The following is a 26769-nucleotide window of genomic DNA, read 5'->3' as shown; positions in this document are numbered from 1 at the left end:
TTATATGATGATCATATCACTACTCCCATTAAATGAAATCTGGCATTACAATCGTAGTGCTCATATGAAGATCTTATCACTAATCCTATTGAATAACAATTCATCAATCCATTTTTTGCAATATGTAATTGATTCTGAGTGACAGATCTGATTACTAACATGTCTTTGCCTCTGTGAAGGAGTCTCAGAAATACAGACCTACCATACCTCAAGGTCAAGTCAAAGGTCATTGCAGAAACTTGTACATATTACAGTTTAATTTTTTATTAGACTTTGCTTTTAGTTGAATTCATCTAAACAAGTTAATAGTCAACACTCTGAAATTAAGTTCAAGGTCAAAGATCTTGAATTGGGGTTCAATCTGTAATAATCTTTATCCATGATATTCTATCCATTATTTAAGGTTCATGTTCAAAGAGTATGACAAATAATTTTGTACTACATTCGTCTTGCAAATTGTTAAATCAAACATACAAGAAAATAATTGGTGGATGGTGGAGTTTCCCAACAATGTCCAACATAGTTTTAATACCCTGAATATAAAAAGAATGATAACCACATATGGTATCTTCTATTAAATCTAACTCCAAAAATATGCGAATATTTCACAGAACCCCCAAAAATTTAGATATTCAGATGAAACTGAAAATACTACATTTCTTCCCCATCTTATCAACTGATTTTAAAGCATTGTACAAACTTGTTCCAATATGATAAGATGCTTCAAAATCATTTTGTGAGCAATGAAGCATCTCTCTAATGTTGATTAGATGTTTGTTATTTTAAGGGACATAACTCTTAATTTGGAGATGCTTACTATTCTAACAGTGAACTACAATATATCATATCATCTGGTAAAAGTGAGTTAAATACCTTAGTGTCATGTTACTGCAAGCTTGAAATATTCTAACATAAAAGCTATAAAATAAAAAAAAGGAGAGGAAAAGAAGGTAAGGGAAGAAGAAAGAATATTTAATTTGCAATATTGTCTTTACACAAATATACTGTTTTGCAATATTGAACTCTGCTTAAATTTAGAGTCACTACATGAGATAAAAAAATAAGTTCACAGCAATATATTACATGGTCATAATCCATCAAGAATATCCACAGATGTGCAATGCTATATTAATGGCTTAGAAAAAGAATAAATATATAAATTGATCAGTAAATGAAAGTTTAGATGTACTATGAATAAAAATAGGGTTACTAAATAACTGTCCAAGTTTGATCAACAAAAACAAAAGGTACTTCCTTCTCATAAATCAGCATCATCATCCTGTACTCTCTGCTTAGCATGAATTAACATTGCTGCAGGAGTTTTCTCCTGAGTTTAGTTTCTTTTGGTGTTAAGTCTGTCACTAAACTAAATCCCGAGTCTTTGGGTAGTTTTGTTATCTTTCTTCAAACAAGGTCTTGAACTTTGAGGAACTGGACAAAAACCATTGGTTTTGGGTTGGGATCACTGGCTGATTTCAGCTATTGTACTAACTGGTAGAGCATGTTATTGGTTCCATCATAAATTTTCATTGACTCCATGAAGGTTCCATATTTCGCTTCTTTTTTTTATGTTAGCATCCATTTCAGCTCCATTCACCATTATCATGGACTAGGCAGCCCCAATGTCAATGGGTATCTGCCTGTAACAAATATAATTCTACACCCCCAACATCACCTTCATTCAGAGATTTATAAAAGGATGAATTCCTAGAAATCTTTTGAACCTATAGAATTTTAGTCCCTTGGATGGACTTATATGTCAGATCTATCCCTGTCCCCTTTCTGCACCCTCACCTTAAGGTTTGAATGGTGAGCAGTTTGCTCAGGTAAATATACCCCTGCCACTCCCACATCCTGCCCATACCCCCATGATGGAAACCAGTCCATATTATCCACTCCTATAATGGAGACCAGTCTATATTATCCAGAATGCAGACCTCTTCCAAAAACAGCGTGAGTAAAATGATTGGTTAAAATACATGTCATCTAATGATGATAATAAAATGTTCTAATTTTCACTGCAATCCACTGAAGAGAGTTATTGTATTCACAACATTCTGTCATATATTGCATCCAGCTGGAATTACATCACAATTAATACTTCCAGTTCAGTACCCACGAATTTAGTTCTAGTCTATTTTTAGAACATTTTTTCCTCTCTCATTTTGGTGGTGATAGAAGAGTTTTATTTATGCATTTTTGGTAGGGATTTTAAAGGTAACTGTTTATTCTTGATAATATGAGCTCAGGGTGTTGTTGTCTGTGTGCATTTTGGCGACAGCGCACAGTGAGTAATAAGGCCTTGGTGATGATCCGGAAGTGAAATCTGTGTTCCGTTTACATGCTGCTATGTTGACAGTCCAGCATCTCAAAAAAGAGCAGGTCAGCCTTTGACAAGAACTTCACCGTGAAGTCATCTTTGAAGGTATTTTAGATTAACATATGATTTGCATTGATTGTCACACAGTGGAAAGGTCAGTACTGAGAAACAAATGTAGAGAACATATAGTATTATTAATTGTGTTATATGTCCAGCTGTAGGACTAAATGGGCAACAACTCTTACAAAACAGAAAATGGGCAATAACTCTTACAAAGACAAGAATTCAGTGAATGGCATATTATGCATCCACCTCATAAACAGTAGTGTGTAACAGCTTGAATAGCATGGTTGACCCTGGAGATCACTGACCAACAAGTTTCAAAGACCCAGGATTGGTCAGTATTTGCAGTCCTCAAGTAAAGCTACATCACAGAAAACATTATTTTCATTTAAGCCTTACATGAAAGGCCTTTAACCTTTAGACACCATCCTCTAGAGGTTCCTTCATTATACCAAATACATACCATCCTTGCTAAAGGAACTATAGACATTAAAAAATGATGCAGTGAAATTGATTTTTCTTGTACAATAATCATGACTTTTGTATTTTTTAATCCAAATATCTATTGGCCGCATCCATACATTAACTGCATGCCTTCCATAAAGTTTGGTGATGGTTCATCATCACGACCCAAATATATTACAAGAATACCATAGTTCATTATATAGATCAGTCAAATTTGTTTCTGAAACTGTTATTCTTTTTTCAGTCTTTACAGGTGCCCCAGGTGGCTGAATGGTCCAAAGTGCTTGCCTTTACTTATCACTGCCACCTCACCTTTGCCTGCTTGGGTTCAAGTCTCAGGCTAGGCCAATGTGGGTGTGTGAGAAAGCTTGTCAGTAGCTCCCATGGGTCAGTGGTTCTTACCTGGATCCTTCCTCCTTTAGTTACACTAGCCACCATGTATAGCCTATCTTGTGTTAAACACCTAGGCAAGAACAACACAAAAATCTTACTTTTGACTCCCAAAACATTGTGCATCTTCATTACCCAAAGTGTAAACCATTCACAAAGTTTGGTCCAGGTCTGTGATTTACAAACAATGTTATTGTGCACAATGATTTTGGCCTCTGACCTTTTGACTAGAGCTGACCCAAATATCCAAACATTCAGATGCGAGTACATTTGTGCAAATATTTAAACAGAAAATTGGTATTCAAATATTCATCAAGTTTGGCAACAATTTGTACAAGAAAAATCAAAGCAAAATGTAAGCTACAACTTAAAACTTGCTAAATGACCTGCAACTCTTGACTCACAAGGTAATCAGAATGTAAACCCACTAGTCATTGCTCATAACACTACCATTTCTGTTCATTATAACCTTGAAAAGATAACATAATATGGAAAGTTGATGAAAACTGGTATAGATAAGGATGATATAAAAGTCAATATACCATTACATATCAATCAACCATAAGGATCATATCAAAGTCAATAGACCAATACATATCAATCAACCATAAGGATGATATCAAAGTCAATATACCATTACATATCAATCAACCATAAGGATGATATCAAAGTCAATATACCATTACATATCAATCAACCATAAGGATGATATCAAAGTCAATATACCATTACATATCAATCAACCATAAGGATGATATCAAAGTCAATATACCATTACATATCAATCAACCATAAGGATGATATCAAAGTCAATATACCATTACATATCAATCAACCATAAGGATGATATCAAAGTCAATATACCATTACATATCAATCAACCATAAGGATGATATCAAAGTCAATAGACCAATACATATCAATCAACCATAAGGATGATATCAAAGTCAATATATCATTACATATCAATCAATCAGAGTTCTGAAAACTGTGTGAACTGTTGTTGGACCATACTTTATACAAAACACTTACAAGATTGTATGTGTCTGTGTGTGTGTCTGTGTCTGTGTGTGATTTGGATTTTTATCAGCGCTTTTACAATGTTTCATTCATATTGCTACGATGTCTGCAGTATGGCAGTTTATACTGATGTCTTGGACTGAGGCATTGTGCCACAGACATGTTGCATGATGTCCCACCACAAGATTGTGTGATGGATGGAAGTACCAATGGACTTGTGAAAGTATCAATGGACTTGTGGAAGTATCAATGGACTTGTGGAAGTATGGACTTGTGAAAGTATCAATGGACTTGTTAAAGTATCAATGGACTTGTGGAAGTATCAATGGACATGTGGAAATAAATAAAAAATTGAAACATAAAAACTGCTTTATGAAGTACAGAGTTTATTGCTTGTATAATAACTCAATATTTAGTAACTTTAGCCCAATCAATATAAATATTAAAATACAATATCATCTCTATCATCATATCACCAATATCATCAGCCACAAACATCATTTTATTATTAATATTATGAAGGACTAAGTCTATTTTTACACAGCAAATTACATTTCTTATAAAGAAACCTCATTTTACCTGAATGAATTATTGTCTAATATAAACCCAAAGCTATAGTCAAACAATGAAAACATTACATAACTGTTCTCAAATGTAAGTATGCAACAGTTATATGAAACCTGTATATTTATCCAGAAATTATGAAGAATTACACAGATATCCTGTCCATGCTTTGCATAAAATGACACACAAACAAGAGGCCCAAGAGACTGTTCACTAGGCTGATATTTACCTCAATGCCAAAATACAAAGGCAGTTGGCCCAGAAATCTGGGTTATTTTCATGCTTAAAGACATTTAAAGGTTTTTCTGATGTTAAAACAATGGCCATAGTTGAAGATTGATTGGCATCATTTGTCAAAAATACAGGCCATAGCTAATGATTGATTGGCATCATTTGTCAACAATAATGGCCATATTTGATGACTGGTTGGCATCATATGTCAGCATTCATGGCCATATTTGATGACTGATTGGCACCATTTGTCAACATTAATGGCCACATTTGATGACTGATTGGCACCATTTGTCAACATTAATGGCCATATTTGATGACTGATTGGCATCATTTGTCAACATTAATGGCCATATTTGATGACTGGTTGGCATCATATGTCAGCATTCATGGCCATATTTGATGACTGATTGGCATCATTTGTCAACAATAATGGCCATATTTGATGACTGATTGGCACCACTTGTCAACATTAATGGCCATATTTGATGACTGGCATCATTTGTCAACATTAATGGCCATATTTGATGACTGATTGGCATCATTTGTCAACATTAAAGGCTTTCATGCCATAATGCTGTCTGTCAAGTATGTTTAATTATGTTCATTTATTTTGGACAAGAACTCATTTAAAGGTTTTCTACTTTTAGAGCAAAGATTCCTTTTTTTCCCCAAACGATGTTTTTCATGTTCATGTTGACATACATCTCCATGATGATTGACATGCATATAATAAACAAGTTTTACGATTTGTTGAAAGTGTCAAGATACATGTATGTGTACCAGCCAGAAAGAGTCAAGATACATGTATATGTACCAACCAGAAAGGAAGTGTCAACAATCATCTTATTAATAAAATGAGACTTTTTGTTGATATGTCTTACAATGATATGCAAATACACGCAAAGAATATCAGATGTGTCACCTTGAGCTTGTAGGTACAATTTCTACAACTTTGCTGAGTCTGGACACAATGGTTGCAGTAGGTCATCATTTTTCTTGTCACTTCCAGAAGCAGTAAATCTAGTCGCTTCTCATTGATTACTTATTTCACAAGCAATATTTTTGATTGTAGGCACCACAGATATGACAAGATCACTACTGAAATTAACTGAATCTTAAATATTGACATCCTTGTAACCAGACCCACATAAGCATAACATATCAGATGCCACAGCAAGGGGATTATCATCACAGTCACCAGTAATGACATTTGTACACTCACTAAACCATGCCTTAACAATACAGTCTGTAACACAGTCTAAACATCAAGCCATGCATACTCAATCATATTGATTGCAGACAATACGTTTACTTCAAAATAAATTGTCGTCAAGGCTTGTGAGGTATCTTTTGATTAGAGCAAACTGGTACCATGTCTTCAAACTGAAAATGACTCCTTGGGGTACGAGGGATTTACTTCAAGCTGTAGGTACTCAATTATTCAATATATAGGAACAGAACAAAAACTAATTTCTAAATTATTTGGTCTAAAAAGTATTAACAAAAGCATTTACTTTAAATGCACTGAATTAGCAACCTATGATTCTAAATTACCAATTATGAACAAGGTGTTATTATGATACTCTTGTTACCTGGTACATTTGTTACACCTTTGTTAGTACATGACTGCCATTGTTTACCTGGCACATTTGTTACACCTTTGTTATCTACATAACTGCCATTGTTTGCCTGGCACATTTGTTACATCATTGTTATGTATATGACTGTCATCGTTTATCTGGCTTCAACATGCCCAGTGATACAAACAATAATTGAGCTAATTTAATCTAAATGACCACAAATAAAATGCTGTAAACATTTAAATGTTGTAACAAAGGAACATTATACAAAGTCTTTGACAATATAAAGTAATTAGGAATTTATCCTGGGAAATTAAACTCAAAACGTTCAAAGAAATAACACTTTATCCAAGAATGGAATAAACAACCAGCAAGATGGAAGATCAGCACCATCTGAACAAATTTCAAAGAATTCCTTTCCACAATGTTACCTTATTAAAATTTCAAAGGATTCCTTTCCACAATGTTTCCTTATTAAAATTTCAAAGGATTCCTTTCCAGGATGTTTCCTTATTCAAATTTCAAAGGATTCCTTTCCAGGATGTTTCCTTTTTCAAATTTCAGGATTCCTTTCCAGGGAGTTTCTTTATTGATTTCAAAGGATTCCTTTCCAGGATGTTTCCTTATTCAAATTTCAAAAGATTCCTTTTCAGGATGTTTCCTTATTCAAATTAAATTCAGTATAATTCTGTTAAGCAGTTTTTGAAAATAGGTTGTAAAAAGGTTTTCTGATTTTATAAATGGGAGCCATATTTGATGGCAGATCAATGTTGTTTGTACCTAAAGACCTTTATGCAAGGATGCTTTCTGTCATGATTGGTCAAACTTAATTTAGTGTTATTTACAAAAAGTCATTTTTAATTTATTTTCCATATTTAGTAATTTCCTGAAGGAAACAAAGGTATATATTATGCATGATTTTCAAGTATTTTGTCAAACCTTGGCAAGATCTTTAGATGTTTTTTTCTTCAGTATTTCTATTTTTCGTAAATGTGACCATATTTGATGGCTGATGTAACTGGTTATATCCTGTTTATGAGAAGTCATTTTAAAATATTTCTATTTTTAGTAACTGTGACCATATTGATGACTGATGTAACTGGTTATATTCTGTTTATGAAAAGTCATTTTAAAATATTTCTATTTTTAGTAACTGTGACTGTATTTGATGACTGATGTAACTGGTTATATTGTTTATGAGAGTCATTTTAAAATATTTCTATTTTTTGTAACTGTGACCATATTTGATGACTGATGTAACTAGTTATATTGTTTGTGAGAAGTCATTTAAAAAAAATATTTCTATTTTTAGCAACATCAGCCATATTTGACAACAGATCTGAATCATTTGTGAAAATTCGTAAGCCTCTGCTATGATGCTTTCGGTCAAATTTTGATAAAGATCAATTCAGTGACATTTTATATAAAACGATTTTTTAGGAGGTCTGTCTATTTAGTAACAGTGACCATCAACTGTGAAATAGTTTTGTACAAAGTTAAAAGGTCTGCAATCTCAAATTAACTTTCATTTTTTCTTTTCAGCTGTTTCTAAGATGAGGTTGTTTCAATGATATTTTAAAAATATTTTTAATAATGGTGGACACATTTTTGTTTGCCTCATGCTTTTTCTTAAATTCAATGAAATTTTAGTTTAGGATGAGTCATTTTAAGGGTGAGTCATTTTAAGGGCAAGTCATTTTAAGGGTGAGTCATTTTAGGATTTAACTTGATGACCATATCTGATTGCAGAGGATCATCACTTTTATAAACTTGAAATTACCTCCATGCCATATGCAAGTGTATAAAATTGAAAAGCCTCAAGGCCAAGATCCTTTTCTGCCTCATTCAGTCAAATTCTATTCAAATTTTCTGAGGAGTCATCATTTTAAGGTTTCATTTGATTAGCAATGGCAGCCATATTTGATATCAGATTGGCAACATTTGTATGAATTTGAAAGGCCACTATGACACGATGCTTCTTGTTAACTATGGTCAAATTCCATTTAGGAATTTTTGAGATGGTGTCTTTAAAGATTTTGCTATTTTTAGTAGTGGTGGCCATATCATGGCAGATCATAATGATAAATTGGAATAGCCATATGCTTTCTGTCAATTGTGGCCAAATTCTATTTTGTGTTGTTTTTAAAAAAAAGTAGCATTGTTGTTTTTCTTTTCAATCCAAAGAAATGATGCTGATATTTTATGGTGGATCTGCATCATCTGTATAAATATGAAAGGCTTACATGTACTTGTAACAGGATGCTTTTTAAATAAATTTGGATGAAATTAGTTTAATGTTTTTTGCATTAGAAAAAGCTGAAAACTGCAAATGTTTACAGACAACAGGTCATTTTCAGACAATAGATGACACATGACAGACACAACACCATATCATAAGCTCAACTGTGTTTATGGCCAGATGACTAACACCCCCACCCCAAAAACAAAACATAGACGGTACCTGTAATAATAAGATTTCTGCCCAAATGCAACATATATATAATTAAAGCATCACTAATAAACACCAAAATAAAACATCTGATGAATACAAGAGCAGATAATTAAGAATAAAAACACATGACTAGCACATGAACTGATTTTTCATGCAGCACACTGTCTTTTCAAATGATTAACCCAATATTTCAGAGAAAGCTTTTTCTGATGTCTTCATGAGAAATGGATAAACTAGTTTCTCAGAGACATAAAGAATGAAGCATAATATAATGTTCCTCATGCTGATATGGGGGTGCTCACCAAATATTATGTACTTTTGAGAGAGTGATGTATGTAGGGTGAAGTTGTTTGCATTTAAAACGTGCACAGTGGAGAGAATGTTGGCATACCTATATGCTACATTAATGTAATGTGGATGATATTTCTTTGGATATTGTACTTTTGGAAATTGTACACGATCTAAGCACATTGCTAACTAAAATGACTGCTCCCTTGTGTTAAAAAAGATCAGCCTGAATTAGTCTAAAGTACACTATCCATAGCAGCTATTAAAATAGGGAAAATGAATTTTGCCCGACTAGACAATACCAGCTTCTGAAAGTGCAATGAATGAATTACCAAATATATAAAATGTAAAAAAAAATTTACCTCTGAAGTTCAGGAAGTAAAAATGACCAAGTGGAGCTAGCACTGTTTTGAAAGGTGCACATCTGGAGTTAGGCCAAGCTGTATACTCTACAACCCATGTTACACCCATCAATCATACACCAAAATAAAGGGAGTTAAAGTTTCTTTTAATTATACCTAAGATATACAAGGTATTTTTTAAATGGCCAGTATAACCAGTGAGGAAAGCCAGGGAAATTCTTTTTCTTTAAAATTCTAACCCTATGCAAAATATGAAACTGTAGAGCATCACCTTAAAGCAAATATCAAAATGTTTGCAATTATTTTTTCTTTGGTTTCATATCATTATTTATGATGTTCTAAATACAATGGTATATTCATATTGATGTTAAGAATGAAAATAAGCTAATTATGCTCATTTTGCTCTTGCTTATGTAATTTGCCATGAGGCATGTTTGTGTGAGTAGTGACCTTAATTATGGGGAAATTAGAGGTCTTAGAATATAGGAATAGAGTCAACTTAAATTTAAAACTGTTGCAATAAGTAAAAGAAATATATGGTGAAAATGTTTCCTTGCATTTTTTTGCAATGAAATAAAAAAATAAATGATGAGAAACTGAATTCGCTTCTTGCATATTAAACAATAGGCAAATATTTTACACTTTGACCTTTATGAACCTGATGTGTTCCATCCCTTTTCAAACTGTAAAATTCATTGTTGAAATCTCAGAAATAATTCTGGCTAGTTTCATGTTCCTGTCATTCAGCATAACATTGGTTGCTATGTTAACAAATTGTAATGTGCATTTTTAAAATAGCTCACTTTTTATCATGGGGAGGGGCTGGACATGTTTGAGACTCTGACACTCATAAATACCGTTCTGTGGGGGGAAATACAGGAGAATTATTCAAAAGGACTGTTTTGATGCTTGCAACTTAAATATTTCAGCCATACAATCAAAATTAAATCGTACAATAATAATACCTATGTTCTCTTTTTTAAATGGCCAGTATAACCAGTGAGGAAAGCCGGGGAAATTCTTTTCTTTAAAATTCTAACCCTATGCAAAATACGAAACCATAGAGCAGCACCTAAAAGAATATCAAGATGGCCACTATGGAGGCCATACTGGATATCAGATCAGTACAATTTTCATTTAGAAAAAAATACATCACAGAAAGTCATTTGGTAATACCTATGATTATCCTTTCTGGAGGAGCATTGATTTTCCTTCCAAGCAGTATTTATTTTAACTTAGGACCAACTATACCATGGGTGAATGTTTCATGGCAATCCTCCAAGTAGTTTAAGAGAAGCAGTGATAACAAGATTTTCAATGGATCTCCAAGCAGTACTTTTGTCACTTATGACCAAACATACCATTGTGTGTGTGAATGTGTGTCTAAAGATTCATGTCAATCCTCCAAGTAGTTTATGAGGAGTAGCGATAACAAACTTATGCTAAAGGATGGGCAGACAAGAGATGACAGAACACAGTTGATCTAATATGGACTTCTGGTTTATGGCCAGTAGAGCTAATTAAAATGTGTTATCATGATTTGTTAAGCAAGCTCTTATTATTATTATAATTATTATTATAATTATTATTATTATAATTATTATGATTATTATTATTATGATTATTATTATTATTATAATTATTATTATTATTATTATTATTATTATAATAATTATTATTATTATAATTATTATTATTATTATTATTATTATTACAGTAATTCCTCACCACACAGCCCCTCAAATATACCTCTGCTCTTCTTATAACACTCAATTTCAGTTCTTGACAAATGAGAACCAAATTATAAGGTCATCAAAAATAATGTGTCATCCAGGTTTAATGCTTAAAAAAGATATTCATCAGAATAAGTTAATATTTTTCTCCCTCTCCATTTACCAACCGTGATTTTATGACCTAATTTTATTCCTCTGCAAAATGACCTATTAAAAATTACCCAGCAGCATGACGTTATACATACAGAAATGCACTCTCCATAATCACTCAGTCATTTGCATTTGTCTCATATCGTTACACAAAAGAAATGCAGTTTCTATAACCACTTGGTCATTTGCATTTGTATAACTTGATCTAAGTTAAAACTGAAAAGTAGAAAAGTACATGCAAAGGCAGACAATACTGAATCATGCCATCTAGTCTGTGTTCAGAAGGTGCTTAAAATACTGGAGAAATAGCAGCATCCCTCCATGAGCATTACTTCTAATACAGTTACCTATGAAAGACTGGTGAGACTGGTCACAACATTCAGAAAATCCCAAATTTGGGGAGGGTGGTGGTTCTTTTTTTATGATCAGAAAAATGTATAGGGTCAGCAGGCAAGAAAATAGGGTTGGTCATGGAAAAGTGAAATAAAGTAAGCTTCCTTTTTTAGTCTAATGTGATTTCATATTGTTAAGTACCCTATTTTGTGTTTTTATCAAAAAGATATGACACAGCCTTGATGGTATAAGACTCCATCAAATGCAGTCTCCATTTTATGGTTCCAATAAGTATTGTAAAGAGGGAGCAAAGGATTACTATTATAATTATTATTATTAATTTATTACTGCATTGTGGGTATAAATTTTCTGTTTTGCAAAACTTAATGCAGACAAGGAAAAGGAATCACACTATCCTCACAGATATATCTCTTTTAATGTTCTCAAACTGGTTTTTTTGAACAACCAGGAAATCCTAGGTATCCCTAAAGTAAAAGTAAATTTACAGTTATTGTACTCGTCACTACATTTATTGACCTTTTCTGGAGGCAATATTAAATTTTATGAACTAGCAAACCCCATACTGACCAATGCAAAGTGGAGGTCAAAATTATTTGTTTGCTGGTTCATACTCAACAAAGGCATATAATTGTTATATTACATGAATTTGTGCAAAAATGTTACATTCAACTGATTTATTTTTAAAAACATAATGAAAATGACATTTTTACTGCATACTGCCACAAAAATAATAGGTCATTATGTCAAAAACATCACAGCTGTGAAAGATGATGATACACTTCAAATCGTACAATCTCATGTCATCCAATGAAATGTCATGTTTCATGTAATACTCATAAATATCTACGATTGGGACTCTCATAACCAACACTTGTTTGTCCACCGAGCATGAAACTGTGCATACACATGTGTAAAATGAACACCACAGGTAGGGTCCAACAACATTGCTGGATTCCCCGATAATGAACTCACAAAGGTCAGTGGGTTACTAAACAAAACCATGACTTGCTCCACCATTTTACTAAATTTAGTCAAATAGATTACACAGAAAAATAAGTATGAATGACTCATAACAAGGAAACAGCTAAGTCTTGAAGCAAACAGGTTTCATATTTAAATACTTTCTTTGGGATGCTGAATTCAAGCTGTGCCATCACGTTCTTTTGTTGGCAGTCCAGAGGGCTACCAGATTTATTACTTATAGTCCAGCGGGCTACCAGATTATTTTGCTGATTGTCCAGAGGGATACCAGATTCATTACTTGTACTCCAGAGGGCTACCAGATTCTTTCCTAGTTAGTCTGGAGGGCTAAAAATTATTTCATTACTTAGCAGTCCAGGGGATTACCAGACTCTTTCCTAGGTATACCGGTTTTATTGATCGATAGATTGATTACAAATAATCCAAAAATTACACATGAACTGCAAATATACCAGGCTAGTCTGCTCAACATAGATAATAGTCAAATACATGCACACACACACACACATGAAAACACTGGCATACTTCATTATTAAATGTACTGGAAGATGTGTAATTTTCAGCTTTGGATCAGCCTTTTCTTTGGTTTTAATATCGTTTTCTATGAAACTGTTTACTAACCAAAATGACTTTGTCTTTTAGGAAACAAACAGAATTTTGCCAACAACAGTATTTTATGTGACTCAACTATTTTAAAAATTAATGTAGTTTTGATAAGCTGACTTACTACCTCGAAATTATGTAACACTTAATTGTAGGACATTTCTAGTCTCACCTGATGGTAAATTGTTATTTTATTGGTGTCCTCAAATGTGTAGGAGGATAATAATAAAGATTAATTGTTGTTGCTAAGATCTTTTTCTGTTAAATAATGCCTTGTCTCAACACATTTTGTTCTAAAAGTCTGATCTGTCCTTACACACTGCTACACTGTCAAAACCAAATGCTCAAAAGGACTGATCGGTCCTCATACACTGCTACACTGTCAAAAGCAAATGCTCAAAAGGACTGATCGGTCCTCATACACTGCTACACTGTCAAAAGCAAATGCTCAAAAGGACTGATCGGTCCTCATACACTGCTACAGTCAAAACCAAATGCTCAAAAGGACTGATCGGTCCTCATACACTGCTACACTGTCAAAAGCAAATGCTCAAAAGGACTGATCTGTCCTCATACACTGCTACACTGTCAAAAGCAAATACTCAAAAGGACTGATCTGTCCTCATACACTGCTACACTGCCAAAAGCAAATGCTCAAAAGGACTGATCTGTCCTCACACACTGCTACAATGTAAAAAGCAAATGTTCAAAAGGACTGATCTGTCCTCACACTGCTACACTGCAAAAAGCAAATGCTCAAAAGGACTTATCTGTCCTCATACACTGCTACACTGTCAAAAGCAAATGCTCAAAAGGACTGATCTGTCCTCACACAATGCTACACTGTAAAAGCAAATGCTCAAAAGGACTGATCTGTCCTCACACACTGCTACACTGTAAAAGCAAACACTCAAAAGGACTGATCTGTCCTCACATACTGCTACACTGTAAAAAACAAACACTCAAAAGGACTGATCTGTCCTCACACTGCTACACTGTAAAAAACAAATGCTCAAAAGGACTGATCTGTCCTCACACTACTACACTGTAAAAACAAATGCTATAGGGTTTGTTTTCAAATTTTTTTCTCCATTAGCAAGACTGATGGTGGAAAGCAAACAATTATCTTTACAGAAACTACTGCTCACTCAATAATCAATTTCCCTTCTCTAACCTCATTCAACCAGCTAATTTTAATATCCGTGTGGTTGTGATTGTGTGTGTGTGCGTGTGTGCGAAAGAGAGTGGTGATAATATAAAAAATGCTAAGATCACCCCAGATAAGTGCATTAAATTCTTCAAAGAAAACATAATGTTTCATTCAAGACTGAATTTAAATTTTCTAAAGGCTTGTAGGTCTAGTTGATAACTTATTCTCAATTGTACAAAAAACACACTTTATGAGCCTCAAAATCTATTAACAATCTAGAAGGTAGACAGATATGAAGATTAGTTCAAAATTTACCTTGCTAAGGTTATTATGCATGGCCCTAATAACTGAAATCACAGTAAATAATTAAAATCAACCCAAGTATTCAATCAAAACACTCTCCACTGCCAATCTTCAATTTATGGTTCTCAAGATGAAAATTCTTTCTTTTTCTGTTATGGTGTGTTATACTTTTCTTAATTACATTTTTCATTTCATTAATTGATGACATAAATTTAATTGTTAAATCACAATATAGTCCAACCTATCATTAGCAGCTACCCATGGAAAAAGGCAAAAGTGGTCTTCGTACAAAGGTGACCTCTGCACACAGATTAAACTTTTAAAATTAATTTGGTTTATAAACAAATACTATTCACCAAACATCACCATTATTATTATTATTATTATTATTACTATTAATATTATTATCATTATTATTATTATTATTATTATTATTATTATGTTATCAAGATACTTTATGTGCACATTTCAAAAATATAAAATACATGTGTATATTGTTTTCTCCCAAATGTATGTTGCACACAAAATTACACTGCCCTACTTATTTTAGTCATGCAATAAATAATCACAGACTTCAAGCATAAATCACTAATTTTTGTTTATGCATTAAAAATTATATCTGGATTAATTAGTCAGTTGCTTAACGTGCCAAGATCAAATGACAGCTATTGTATGTGAGAAACCTGTAATAAATACGAAATCCAAAGAAGCTTTTATGGCGATTATCTGTGTCCCACAAAGCAGAATTTCATCTGTCTTTAACGACAAAACTTTTTAAAAACTGAATGACCCATGACCATTATGTAAAGGGATGTAACTCATATCTCTTCTGTAACACAAATGTTATTTCTTCTGAGATAGCTTTAATCACTTGTAAATAGAAGATATTGAATATACTTGTTACACTGGCACTAAAGGTGGCTTCCATTTCAGCTGCAATAATACAACTACTTTTCCCACCACCCACCAACCAAATTGCTTCCACCATCTACCCTAATGTAAAAACTGCCTCAATTTTGAATCTGACATATTGATACCTCTGAGTTACACTGTCAATGTGACTGGAGTATGGTGAGCACAAGCAAGATAGAACTGTTTGCACTTTCCAAGTAAAGACCTTGGGCAAATATCTTTGAAGGTAAACTGACATAATTTGTACAAACTTGAAAGGCACTAATTTTTCACAAGTTTTTTTCTTCAGTATTTCTATTTTTCATAAATGTGACCATATTTGATGACTGATGCAACTGGTTATATTCTGTTTATGAGAAGTCATTTTAAAATATTTCTATTTTTAGTAACTGTGACTGTATTTGATGACTGATGTAACTGGTTATGAAGTCATTTTAAAATATTTCTATTCTTAGTAACAGTGACTGTATTTGATGACTGATGTAACTGGTTATGAAGTCATTTTAAAATATTTCTATTTTTAGTAACTGTGACTGTATTTGATTACTGATGTAACTGGTTATATTCTGTTTGTGATAAGTCATTTTAAAATATTTCTATTTTTAGTAACATCAGGCAGTGACCATGTAAGGCAGAGAGTAACTACTCTTTGGTTAGGAAACACCTGGCTATTGACCGCAGAAGGCAGATGACCATTACATACAGGACATTTAAACAGGAATTTTTTTGAAATTAGAATGACCACTGTGAACAGGTGATCACTGAGTGAAGGTGACTGTCAGGGCAGGTTTGACTCCACATCAAAAGGGTATCCATCCTGCTATGTACAAGTCAGTTTACAATTTGAATACTGATGAATATAACATTAGATGAATTGCTTTGTTCTTTGCTCTTTATACTATAAATCATAAAATTACAAAGTATTAGAACATTATGACACACTATAAACATACTATGAACATATCATATGCTAATTATTTGAACATTATGAGATATAAGCATTTAAACAAATTATTAGCACCTTACGAGATATAATAAACATATCATAAGCATACAGATTATTAGCACATTATGAGATACTATAAACACTAAAATAACTTATGAACTAAAATAACCAATAAAACAACCATAGTCTATGTGCCACATACATTATAATATCATAAATATTTAAGATTTCAATAATACACTGTCAGCAGGGCTCAAAATTAGGATTTTCGTCTCACAAATGCAAAGGATAATTAAAATATATTTTTACTGAATTCAGCATTTATTATTCAGTAACATCAACTCAAAACAATAACAAAGTATATTTCATCACAAGACTCATGAATAAAGTACTTTGTACACTTTTTTATTTTCCTGAATACTCAGTGCAGATAGTGCACAAAATCACAGCCTATCCCGAGTCATACTTCAGCCATCTGTGTTCATTTTCCCAATCATTTTTAGTGCTTTCTTAGTCTGTCCTCTTTATCTAGTCATCATTTAATTTCTGCTGTTTCCATGGAGGCTGCATAACTTGCAAATAATTCCACATTTATGATTTTAACTGCACTATGCACATGCACTGAATAAATATTAAATGACACTGTTCTGTGTAATTCTGTATTATTCATTGAGTTGGCAAACATAATCTTCTCTGACTGGTCTGAGACTCTAGACCTTTTGTTATCATCAATAAAATCAGCACTTGGGGCAGTAAACCAGTCTAGTTCCATCTGCATGAAGATTCTTTTGACAGTAATCACACCAATTTACTTCATGAGTAGGTTAACGCCTGTTTATGTGCACTGCAAGCATTTATTGTTTACCTTCAAGTGCAGGATGCTGGTAGGTATTCAGTTCATACAATTAACAATAAACAAATAAATTAGCCATTAAAGGGAATGCTTACTTATGACCACTTCTTAACTGTTACAACAGTGAATGGCAGTAATTCTCACTGTTCCAAAAGATTAGTGACAGCTGAGTTTAAGTGATCCATCAGCAAAAAACTCAGTATCTATGGGGTAGTGATCCATCTGCAAAATCACTAACTATGGGGTAGTGATCCATCAGCAAAATCACTATCTATGGGGTAGTGGTCCATCTGCAACATCACTAACTATGCCATAGTGATCCATCAGCAACATCACTAACTATGCCATAGTGATCCATCAGCAAAAAACTCACTATCTATGGGGTAGTGATCCATCAGCAAAATCACTACATATGGGGTAGTGGTCCATCTGCAACATCACTAACTATGCCATAGTGATCCATCAGCAACATCACTAACTATGCCATAGTGATCCATCAGCAAAATTACTACCTATGGGGCAGTGGTCCATCTGCAAAATCACTAACTATGCTATAGTGATCCATCAGCAAAATCACTACCTATGGGGTAGTGATCCATCAGCAAAATCACTACCTATGGGGTAGTGGTCCCTCTGCAACATCACTAACTATGCCATAGTGATCCATCAGCAACATCACTAACTATGCCATTGTGGTCCATCTGCAAAATCACCAACTATGCCATAGTGATCCATCAGCAAAAAAATCACTATATATATTGGGTAGTGATTTATCTGCAAAATCACTATGGGGTAGTGATCCATCAGCAAAAAACTCACTATCTATGGGGTAGTGATCCATCAGCAACATCACTATCTGTGGGGTAGTGATCCATCAGCAACATCACTATCTATGAGGTAGTGATCCATCAGCAACATCACTATCTATGGGGTAGTGATCCATCAGCAACATCACTATCTATGGGGTAGTGATCCATCAGCAACATCACTATCTATGGGGTAGTGATCCATCAGCAAAAATCTCACTATCTATGGGGTAGTGATCCATCAGCAACATCACTATCTATGGGGTAGTGATCCATCAGCAACATCACTATCTATGAGGTACTGATCCATCAGCAACATCACTATCTATGGGTTAGTGATCCATCAGCAACATCACTATCTATGGGGTAGTGATCCATCAGCAACATCACTATCTATGGGGTAGTGATCCATCAGCAACATCACTATCTATGGGGTAGTGATCCATCAGCAACATCACTATCTATGGGGTAGTGATCCATCAGCAAAAATCTCACTATCTAAGGGGTAGTGATCCATCAGCAAAATCACTACCTATGAGGTAGTGATCCATCAGCAACATCACTAACTATGGCATAGTAATCCATCTGCAAAATCACTAACTATGGGGTAGCAGAATGGTGTCAATTTTGATCCCCATGTACACATATTTCATACATTTTAAGTATATTTGACAATGTACATAAATTATGAAAAAAATATGGCATTATACTCCCCTAACCATAAGCACAATTTATAATAAAAACAAAAGAATGACAAAGAATGGCGTTTTATACATATGTCTCAATTACAGAGTTCCCTCATGATAAGGCAACTCATCATACTGCCATACATCTTATAATGTTATGAATCCTATTAAATGGATCCAAACTGGACTCATGAGAGCCAACTATATTGTGATTTTGCATCATTCAATATTGTTTGTATGAACTAATACACATAAATGGACAGAGTCTTGTTGGAATATCCCTCACTATAGCACTCCCTCACTTACAACACAGGTCGCTTTTATGACTCAGGAACAGCTTTATAAAGTGGGAGCAATGAACATTATATGTACATTTGGCAAACTAAAAGGAAAAGCCATTACTATCAGTTTTAAAAATTGTACTCAAACTTAATTATGGAATAATCACTCACTAGTCAATTCTTTGTCATCTGATTGCCATCATAGCATCAAGCAAGATATCATGAACAATTCTCCATGTGGAGATGTCTTTTCTTACTTAAATATAGCATCTGCATCAGCAGTAAACATGTGTTCCACTGTACTCTTGGATGTTTATAAAAGCATGTAAAGTCTTCAATGGAATAATTACAATTCCTTGTGAAGACTGATGCAGGCTCCTTTGTTTTGAATTGTTATAATGATATTTTTAACATATTTTTGACTGAGGATTGGAAGCTAAGTGCCTTTCCAAAGGACACACTGAACCAGCTCACCCAGGCTGGCCTGGGTGGTTATCAAACCTGCAACCCTTGGATTACAAGTCGGATGCTCTACTAACATATTTATTGTGACTGCCTTGCTAATTCTAACTTAAGTTGAAATCTGCATATGGAAACCAAATTTGAAATGGTTCTGTCCTGAGACATTCATGGTCTTATATTATGGGACAGAAAAATTAAATCAGCAAATAATGCTGTATTAGGAAATAGTTTTAAATTAATTTTTATAAAAAGACAGAATGAGTTATAGGGTTAATTTCATCTTTTAAAGTATGATCCTGCAGGAGTCATTTAAAATACAGTATAATGATTTTGCTCTTGTAAAATATCATCAATTCAATTTTTATTCAAATGAAAGCATTTAGTGTAAACCCTGCTGTTTTATTTCAAGAGCCTCAACAACATTAAAAGTCAATTAAATTCTGTCTGTATATGCATCAAGGGAAAAATTGAAACACAGTATGTGTGCAATTACTACTATATTGAGCATGACTTTTTCATAATTTCACAGGTACAATTCTAAGAGGATTTATGTTAAAATGTAACAAAATTGTACAAGGTATATTTTCTAAAAAAATCAAACTAAAACAAAAGTTTCTTAAAACATTCAGGTGAGAAATTTGTGAAGTCAGTCTTACAGAATTAGTGAATTAGTAAAGCTTTGCTGTTGGTACTCCACAAACATGATGAAAAATGTACACACAGTGAAACCTGCTGTAGAACCACCTGCTTTCCACAACCACTTGTGTATAAAGTCATGTGATTGAAAAGCACAAATATAAATAAATCAATATATTTATAACAATATAAATTACCACCATGTCATATTAATTAATTCAAGCCTTCCATTGGTAGCCTTTATGTAAATTGTCTGGCCAGAAGCTTTACTCTTGTTTTCATCTTTTGATTACATCTTGTTTTTTTGTTTTTTTTACAGGTAACAATTTTTGTGGATCTCTTGGTCACAACAAACCATGAAAAAGACCCAACAGTTATTCTTCTGTGTTAACAATAGTGCCACTTTTCTCAGCTATACTGTCACAGAACAATGTTTCGACTTTTTAATTATTCCCCTGATGAACTCCATATACACATAAATCTTTCATAAAACTAATTATTTCATATGGTTTTAATGTGATAGTTTTTGTAATTGATATATGTATAATTCACATAGATATTAATTGCAGATATTAATTTTTATTGTCAAATTAAGGGATGACTATAAGTAGAACTGTCTTTCTTTCCAATGGTTGGTAATAGCCACCTAGTAAACAACAAGCATCAAGTCCCTGAACTTTAACCCCTTCATGTGCATATGCACACAGGAAAACTTTCATTTTATGAATTTGCTATTCAGTCATGTTGCAGCAAAGATGTGATCTTTCTGCTGCAATGAAAACTTGTTTTCAAATCTATGTTGCAGGTACTTTGTTATTATATTTTTCCTGGCCACAAAAAAATCTTTAATTCATTACTTTTATTGTAAATCTGATAAAGAAATATTCCTAGAATGTGGCTTTGTAATATTTCTTGAAACTGAATTTTATTGATTGTCATATGAATCTCATTCACATACTGAACACTGGTCAAAGAGAACTTGTATGCATTTAAAGAAAAATATATCAACCTGTAATCTGATTGCTTTACATTTAAGTTCAAACATTTTATTTAATTTTCCACTTTTAAAAAATATGTACCACACATTTGTCATTCAGCCATATTGTAGCAAAGGTGTTATCTTCTGTTGTTATGTTTATATAGCAGATCAAGTCACGCAATGAAACTACAGTCCATCAGTCGAAGAGAAATGACTTATTTTAATTGATGTGATATATATATATATATATATATATATATATACACACACACACACATACACAGTGTAACCCTGCTATAGCATGCCTAAGACACAAATCCACATATAATTAATATGATCTGGCGTGGCCCCCAAAATGTCATACACATGTATTTTTTCTTGAACACAAACAATTATTTTTTCTCTTTAAATGTACAAACAAAAAAAAAACGATCAAAAAAGTTTATCATCACTTTGGGGAAGAGATTATATATGAATTCTATCATAAGAAGATTGTGGCAAAACTCCTGAAATTCCATACACGTATTTTTATTGTAGTTTTGGTTTTACAGGTGAAAAATAACATGCCTAAAGTTTACTCAGGGATTGCACTGGGTTTCGCCAATGTTGCCAATTGCTGTGTTTTTTCCCCATATTGGCGACAAAATATAGCACCTGTCAATTTTTCGATTACAAAATTGTTGACTGTTTAAACTTGTGCATACAACCTAGGGTTTTGGAGTGGAGAAATTTAAAGGCACTACAAATGGAAGTTGCAAACTTAGATAAAAAATGCTCTGGAATCTATCTATTGTTACATAAACAAATACTATATTCATATTGACAAACTATCTTAACAGTGCATTATTATATCATAATCTGCTTATGCTGATATCTGGCCTCAGTACTGTATGATGTGATAAACTCAAATAGTCATGCTACCAGACTAGATGCAACTGATGACTGATCTTTTTTTAAATGCATCCAGAAAAAATAGTTTTGTTGAAACTTCAAAGAAGACTAATTACTTTTGAAGCAGCATTCGTTCTGCATGAAAACTAACCAAATGAAAAGCAAAAATTCAGTCTCAATCAATGTTCTACAATTATTTGATGTTGCCACCACAATGCCAAATGGGCATTTGCTAGGTCCTCCAAAGTAGGCCTGTAGTGATGACTTCAATAACACATGCACCCTTCATCAAAGCAAGCTGACTACAATCTTCAATAAAAACAAAACATTTTTCATCAAAGGAAGTCAGCACCAACTTAAATAAAAGCACTGGAATCTGATGGATTGCTGCATTTTCTAAAATGACTGGAAGACATTTATTGTGCAGTGAAAGTTTCACTTTTGCATGCTTATGATCACTACCAATGGCAGCATAAAATGCAAATTAAAATTTTTGGGAAACCACAGATCTGGCCATCAGGTTAACTCAGTGTGTTAAACTGTCTAATTTGTTGATGTATTCATTTTCCTATAAATAGCTCCATCCCCTGGGTAGCCTTGGCAAGATGATAACTGTCTCCAGCTGACCAAAATCTAAGCCAATTTAAGTACATTGTATATGTAGCAAGTAAACAACTATAGCCACATGCTACTGCCAACAATACTGTAGTGAATTGTTTAGAGACACGTGCTTTTTGATAATGGGATACAGATAAAATGAGGACAACCATTTTTTTATATATGTGTTATCTGTGTCTTCTAAAAGGATGACTGATTCATGAATTTTATAACACATGATCTATACTCGAATTCATGGATTTTTCATATACCTGTACAGAACTTAAATGCATTATGGATTGTATTACACAATCGTGGGTGTGTGTGTGATTTGGATTTTTAATGTAGCTTTAAAAATATTTCAATCATATCACTACGATGTCTGCAGTGTGGCAGTTTAAAGTGATGTCTAGCACTGGGGCATCATGTCGCAGACATGTAGCGTGGTGTCCCACCCAGTCACATTATCCTGACACCAGGCCAACAAGTCCTAACACTAACCTTGTAATGCTGAGCGCCAAGCAAGGAAGCTGTTAGTAACATTTTTGTAAATCTTTGGTACGACTCGGCCTGGGATCGAACCCACGACCTCCTGCATCCGAAGCGCATGCTCTAACCACTAGTCCACTGGAGCAGTATATTACACAACTGTAAGTTGTCAATATACAAGTGTATTTCAGTCTATTTTGGTCTTCATTTAATCAAAAGCACATATTTTTGCACCCACTTTTATTACCCCTACTCACAGCCATTTTTTCGTACATGCTTCTTTTTCTTAAGCTATATGACTTGGTTGGTTATAATGGTTTGGTACATAACATGCTCCGGTTCTATGGACCATCATGTTATAGCAGGAAAACACTGTTTATATATATATATATATATATATATATATATATATATATATATATATATATATATATATATATATACATGCGCACACACACACATAAAGCCACACCCATCATAGATAGGTGATAATATCCCAGAGTGAAGTTATGGTTCCATTATGGTATATGCATTTTATTAAATGACTACTTTAGTATAACCCATCACAATATGATTTCACATAAATATACCCCTGAATAATAAGGTTTCACATAAATATACCCGGAAAAATCTGCTTTAAAGTAACCAAGAAAATTTCATAACTTGCTTGTAATATACCTTGCTATAAAGCGATCTTTCTTTAAAGAAAATACATGGCTCCTGTTAACAGCATTATAGTTAGAGACACATATATGAACTAGGAATGTGTTTAAGGGACATGGATGTTCCCTTCCCATCGGCAATGTACATAACAATGTATGAAACAGGAATGTGTTTATGGGTCATGGATGTCCCCTCCCCATCGACATTATGCATAACAATATATGAACTAGGAATGTGTTTAAGGGTCATAGATGTCACCTACTCACCCTCCCTGGACACTGCCTGAAATGATCTAAATGCAGAACTTACCCAAGGTGTGATGGATGGATGGAAAGGCAAAGGTAACACTATGTGTTGCTATTTGTGATGGGGCATAAAATGACATTCAATAAAGTCATCATTACCACGTGCAAGTATTGCAAGTATTTTGTTGTACCTTTCATAAGATATATACAATATCTGCATTTAAAAAATGATATTGGTTTTTCTGAATTAATCTATTATTTAAAATCTAGTTACGTGTTTTGAGTAAAAAAAAGTATAACTTCTGAGGGAAAAGATTTCAGGTATCATCTTTCTGATCAAAAAATAAAAGAATGCAGATTGTTATTGGTAATGGTGAGTGTGGCTTTATATTTGAACTCTTCTCACTCATCTAACTCTTTCAATTATAATTAAAGTTCATTCCAGGTAAAAATATTACATAAAAAATTCTTCACAACATTAGTAACAACATCAGCATCAACAACAACAACAAAATATAAAATAAAACACTGAACTGCTTCATTTTCAAAACCCCATTAAAAATTTGGTCCCAGTCTGATGCTGGAGATCAAAGGTTGCTTTGAATACACTAGTCAATGATTAGATTCCTTGGCACTATTGTAATGGTAAATGTAATATCACAGCAGGTTTGTACAAAAATTCTCCACAGTGCTGATGTCAAAGAGATGATTTACTCGAACTCCGCGGTTTGTCTGGAGGTGACAGGGGGGATCCTTGACTATTGCCAAATACAAATCTGAAACTGAAATAAAGGCAAAAATATTATGTGGGTTTTGTTTGGAATTTCTATTATTATGTGTATCAACATAACAGACCGTATTTATTTTAATGAGTAAAGAATTACATGCATGCATTTTATACTAAATGACTACATTGTACAGCAAATTATAAACAATAACGCGTAATGTATAGATGAATAAAGTTTAAATAAATAATCTACAGTCAGAATATTTATATATGAATGAAAGTATACAAGATATTCCTGAAACAAAATTGCTTATCAAATTTAGTATTTAATATAGCATTTTCTCAAACAACATCTTTGGTATTTTTTACTTTTAAACCGTCATTTGAATGATAGAAACTATGCCTGTCTGGTTAAACCTTCAAAATGATAAGGTTTAATTTTTGACCTTTGAAACTTTGCACTTTATGGATTCAATTATCTTTTTTTTGAAACGTCAGTTGGTCACTGTAAAGCAACATATACCAGAATTACCTCCCTTAAATTGAAAAGTTTGCTGTGTATGCTTTATTTATATTTACTGTAAAATTCATGAAAAGCTGTGCAAATAAATCTTATCACATTAACCAATGAGATTTTCACTATCATTATTCATGCATTATAAAAATTAAGAATGTAGTTATTTTGTACCTATTCAGTGCACATGTACATTCATAAAATCTTAAAAATGCTTGCAACTGAACAAAAGAATGTTCAGATTTAAATACATGCCACTTAACAAACAGTCTCAAATTAAATATGAAGGGCTTCATAACGAAAATAATTATAGTGTACAATTTGTGTATCCTTACACATATACTGGTCATTTAATTGTTTACGACAATATTACTTCTATATATGTACATCCAATGACTTGCAAACATGCTTAACATGCTGGAATGCTGACAAGAAACAGAAAGAATCTGAAGAATTTACCACCATAAGCAGGCTTGGACAAGGAGACATTATACTGACATAGCAAAATATGAACTGTCTGCTGGAAAACAACAGTAATTTTTTTATTATAAAATCCTCTGATATTCTACAATCATTCCAGAGGTAAAATCATTGAGAGGTGTTAGGTATAGGTATATTCAAAATGAAATGAATGATGTGTACATATATGTATGCTCAAGATGAATGACAACATGTAGATACAGGTATGCTCCAGATGAAATCAATGACAACATGTAGATACAGGTATGCTCCAGATGAAATCAATGACAAGATGTAGATACAGGTATGCTCAAGATGAAATCAATGACAACATGTAGATACAGGTATGCTCCAGATGAAATCAATGACAACATGTAGATACAGGTATGCTCAAGATGAATCAATGACAACATGTAGATACAGGTATGCTCCAGATGAAATCAATGACAAGATGTAGATACAGGTATGCTCAAGATGAAATCAATGACAACATGTAGATACAGGTATGCTCAAGATGAAATCAATGACAACATGTAGATACAGGTATGCTCAAGATGAAATCAATGACAACATGTAGATACAGGCATGCTCAAGATGAATCAATGACAAGG

General features: G+C 33.3%; 1 protein-coding gene across 3 annotated transcripts in view; it reads right to left on the bottom strand.

Moving 5' to 3' along the window:
• Nucleotides 1–4627: 4627 nt before the first annotated feature.
• LOC149777432 (RILP-like protein 1) overlaps nucleotides 4628–26769 on the bottom strand; it is a 76991-nt gene continuing 54849 nt past the window's right edge. For all 3 annotated transcript variants that reach the window (XM_089942059.1, XM_089942058.1, XM_089942060.1), the window contains one exon: nucleotides 4628–25240. Coding sequence is in view for 2 of the 3 variants with exons in the window: in XM_089942058.1 (XP_089798184.1) it covers nucleotides 25156–25240 (85 nt within the window). In the remaining variant the exon portion in view is untranslated. The remainder of the gene's footprint in view (nucleotides 25241–26769) is intronic.

The sequence above is a fragment of the Sinohyriopsis cumingii genome, chromosome 18, assembly GCF_028554795.1.
Source record: "Sinohyriopsis cumingii isolate HCF-2022 chromosome 18, ASM2855479v2, whole genome shotgun sequence".
NCBI lineage: Eukaryota > Metazoa > Mollusca > Bivalvia > Unionida > Unionidae > Sinohyriopsis > Sinohyriopsis cumingii.
The sequence above is the reverse complement of the archived record's forward strand: the minus strand, read 5'-3'. Positions and strand labels throughout refer to the sequence as shown.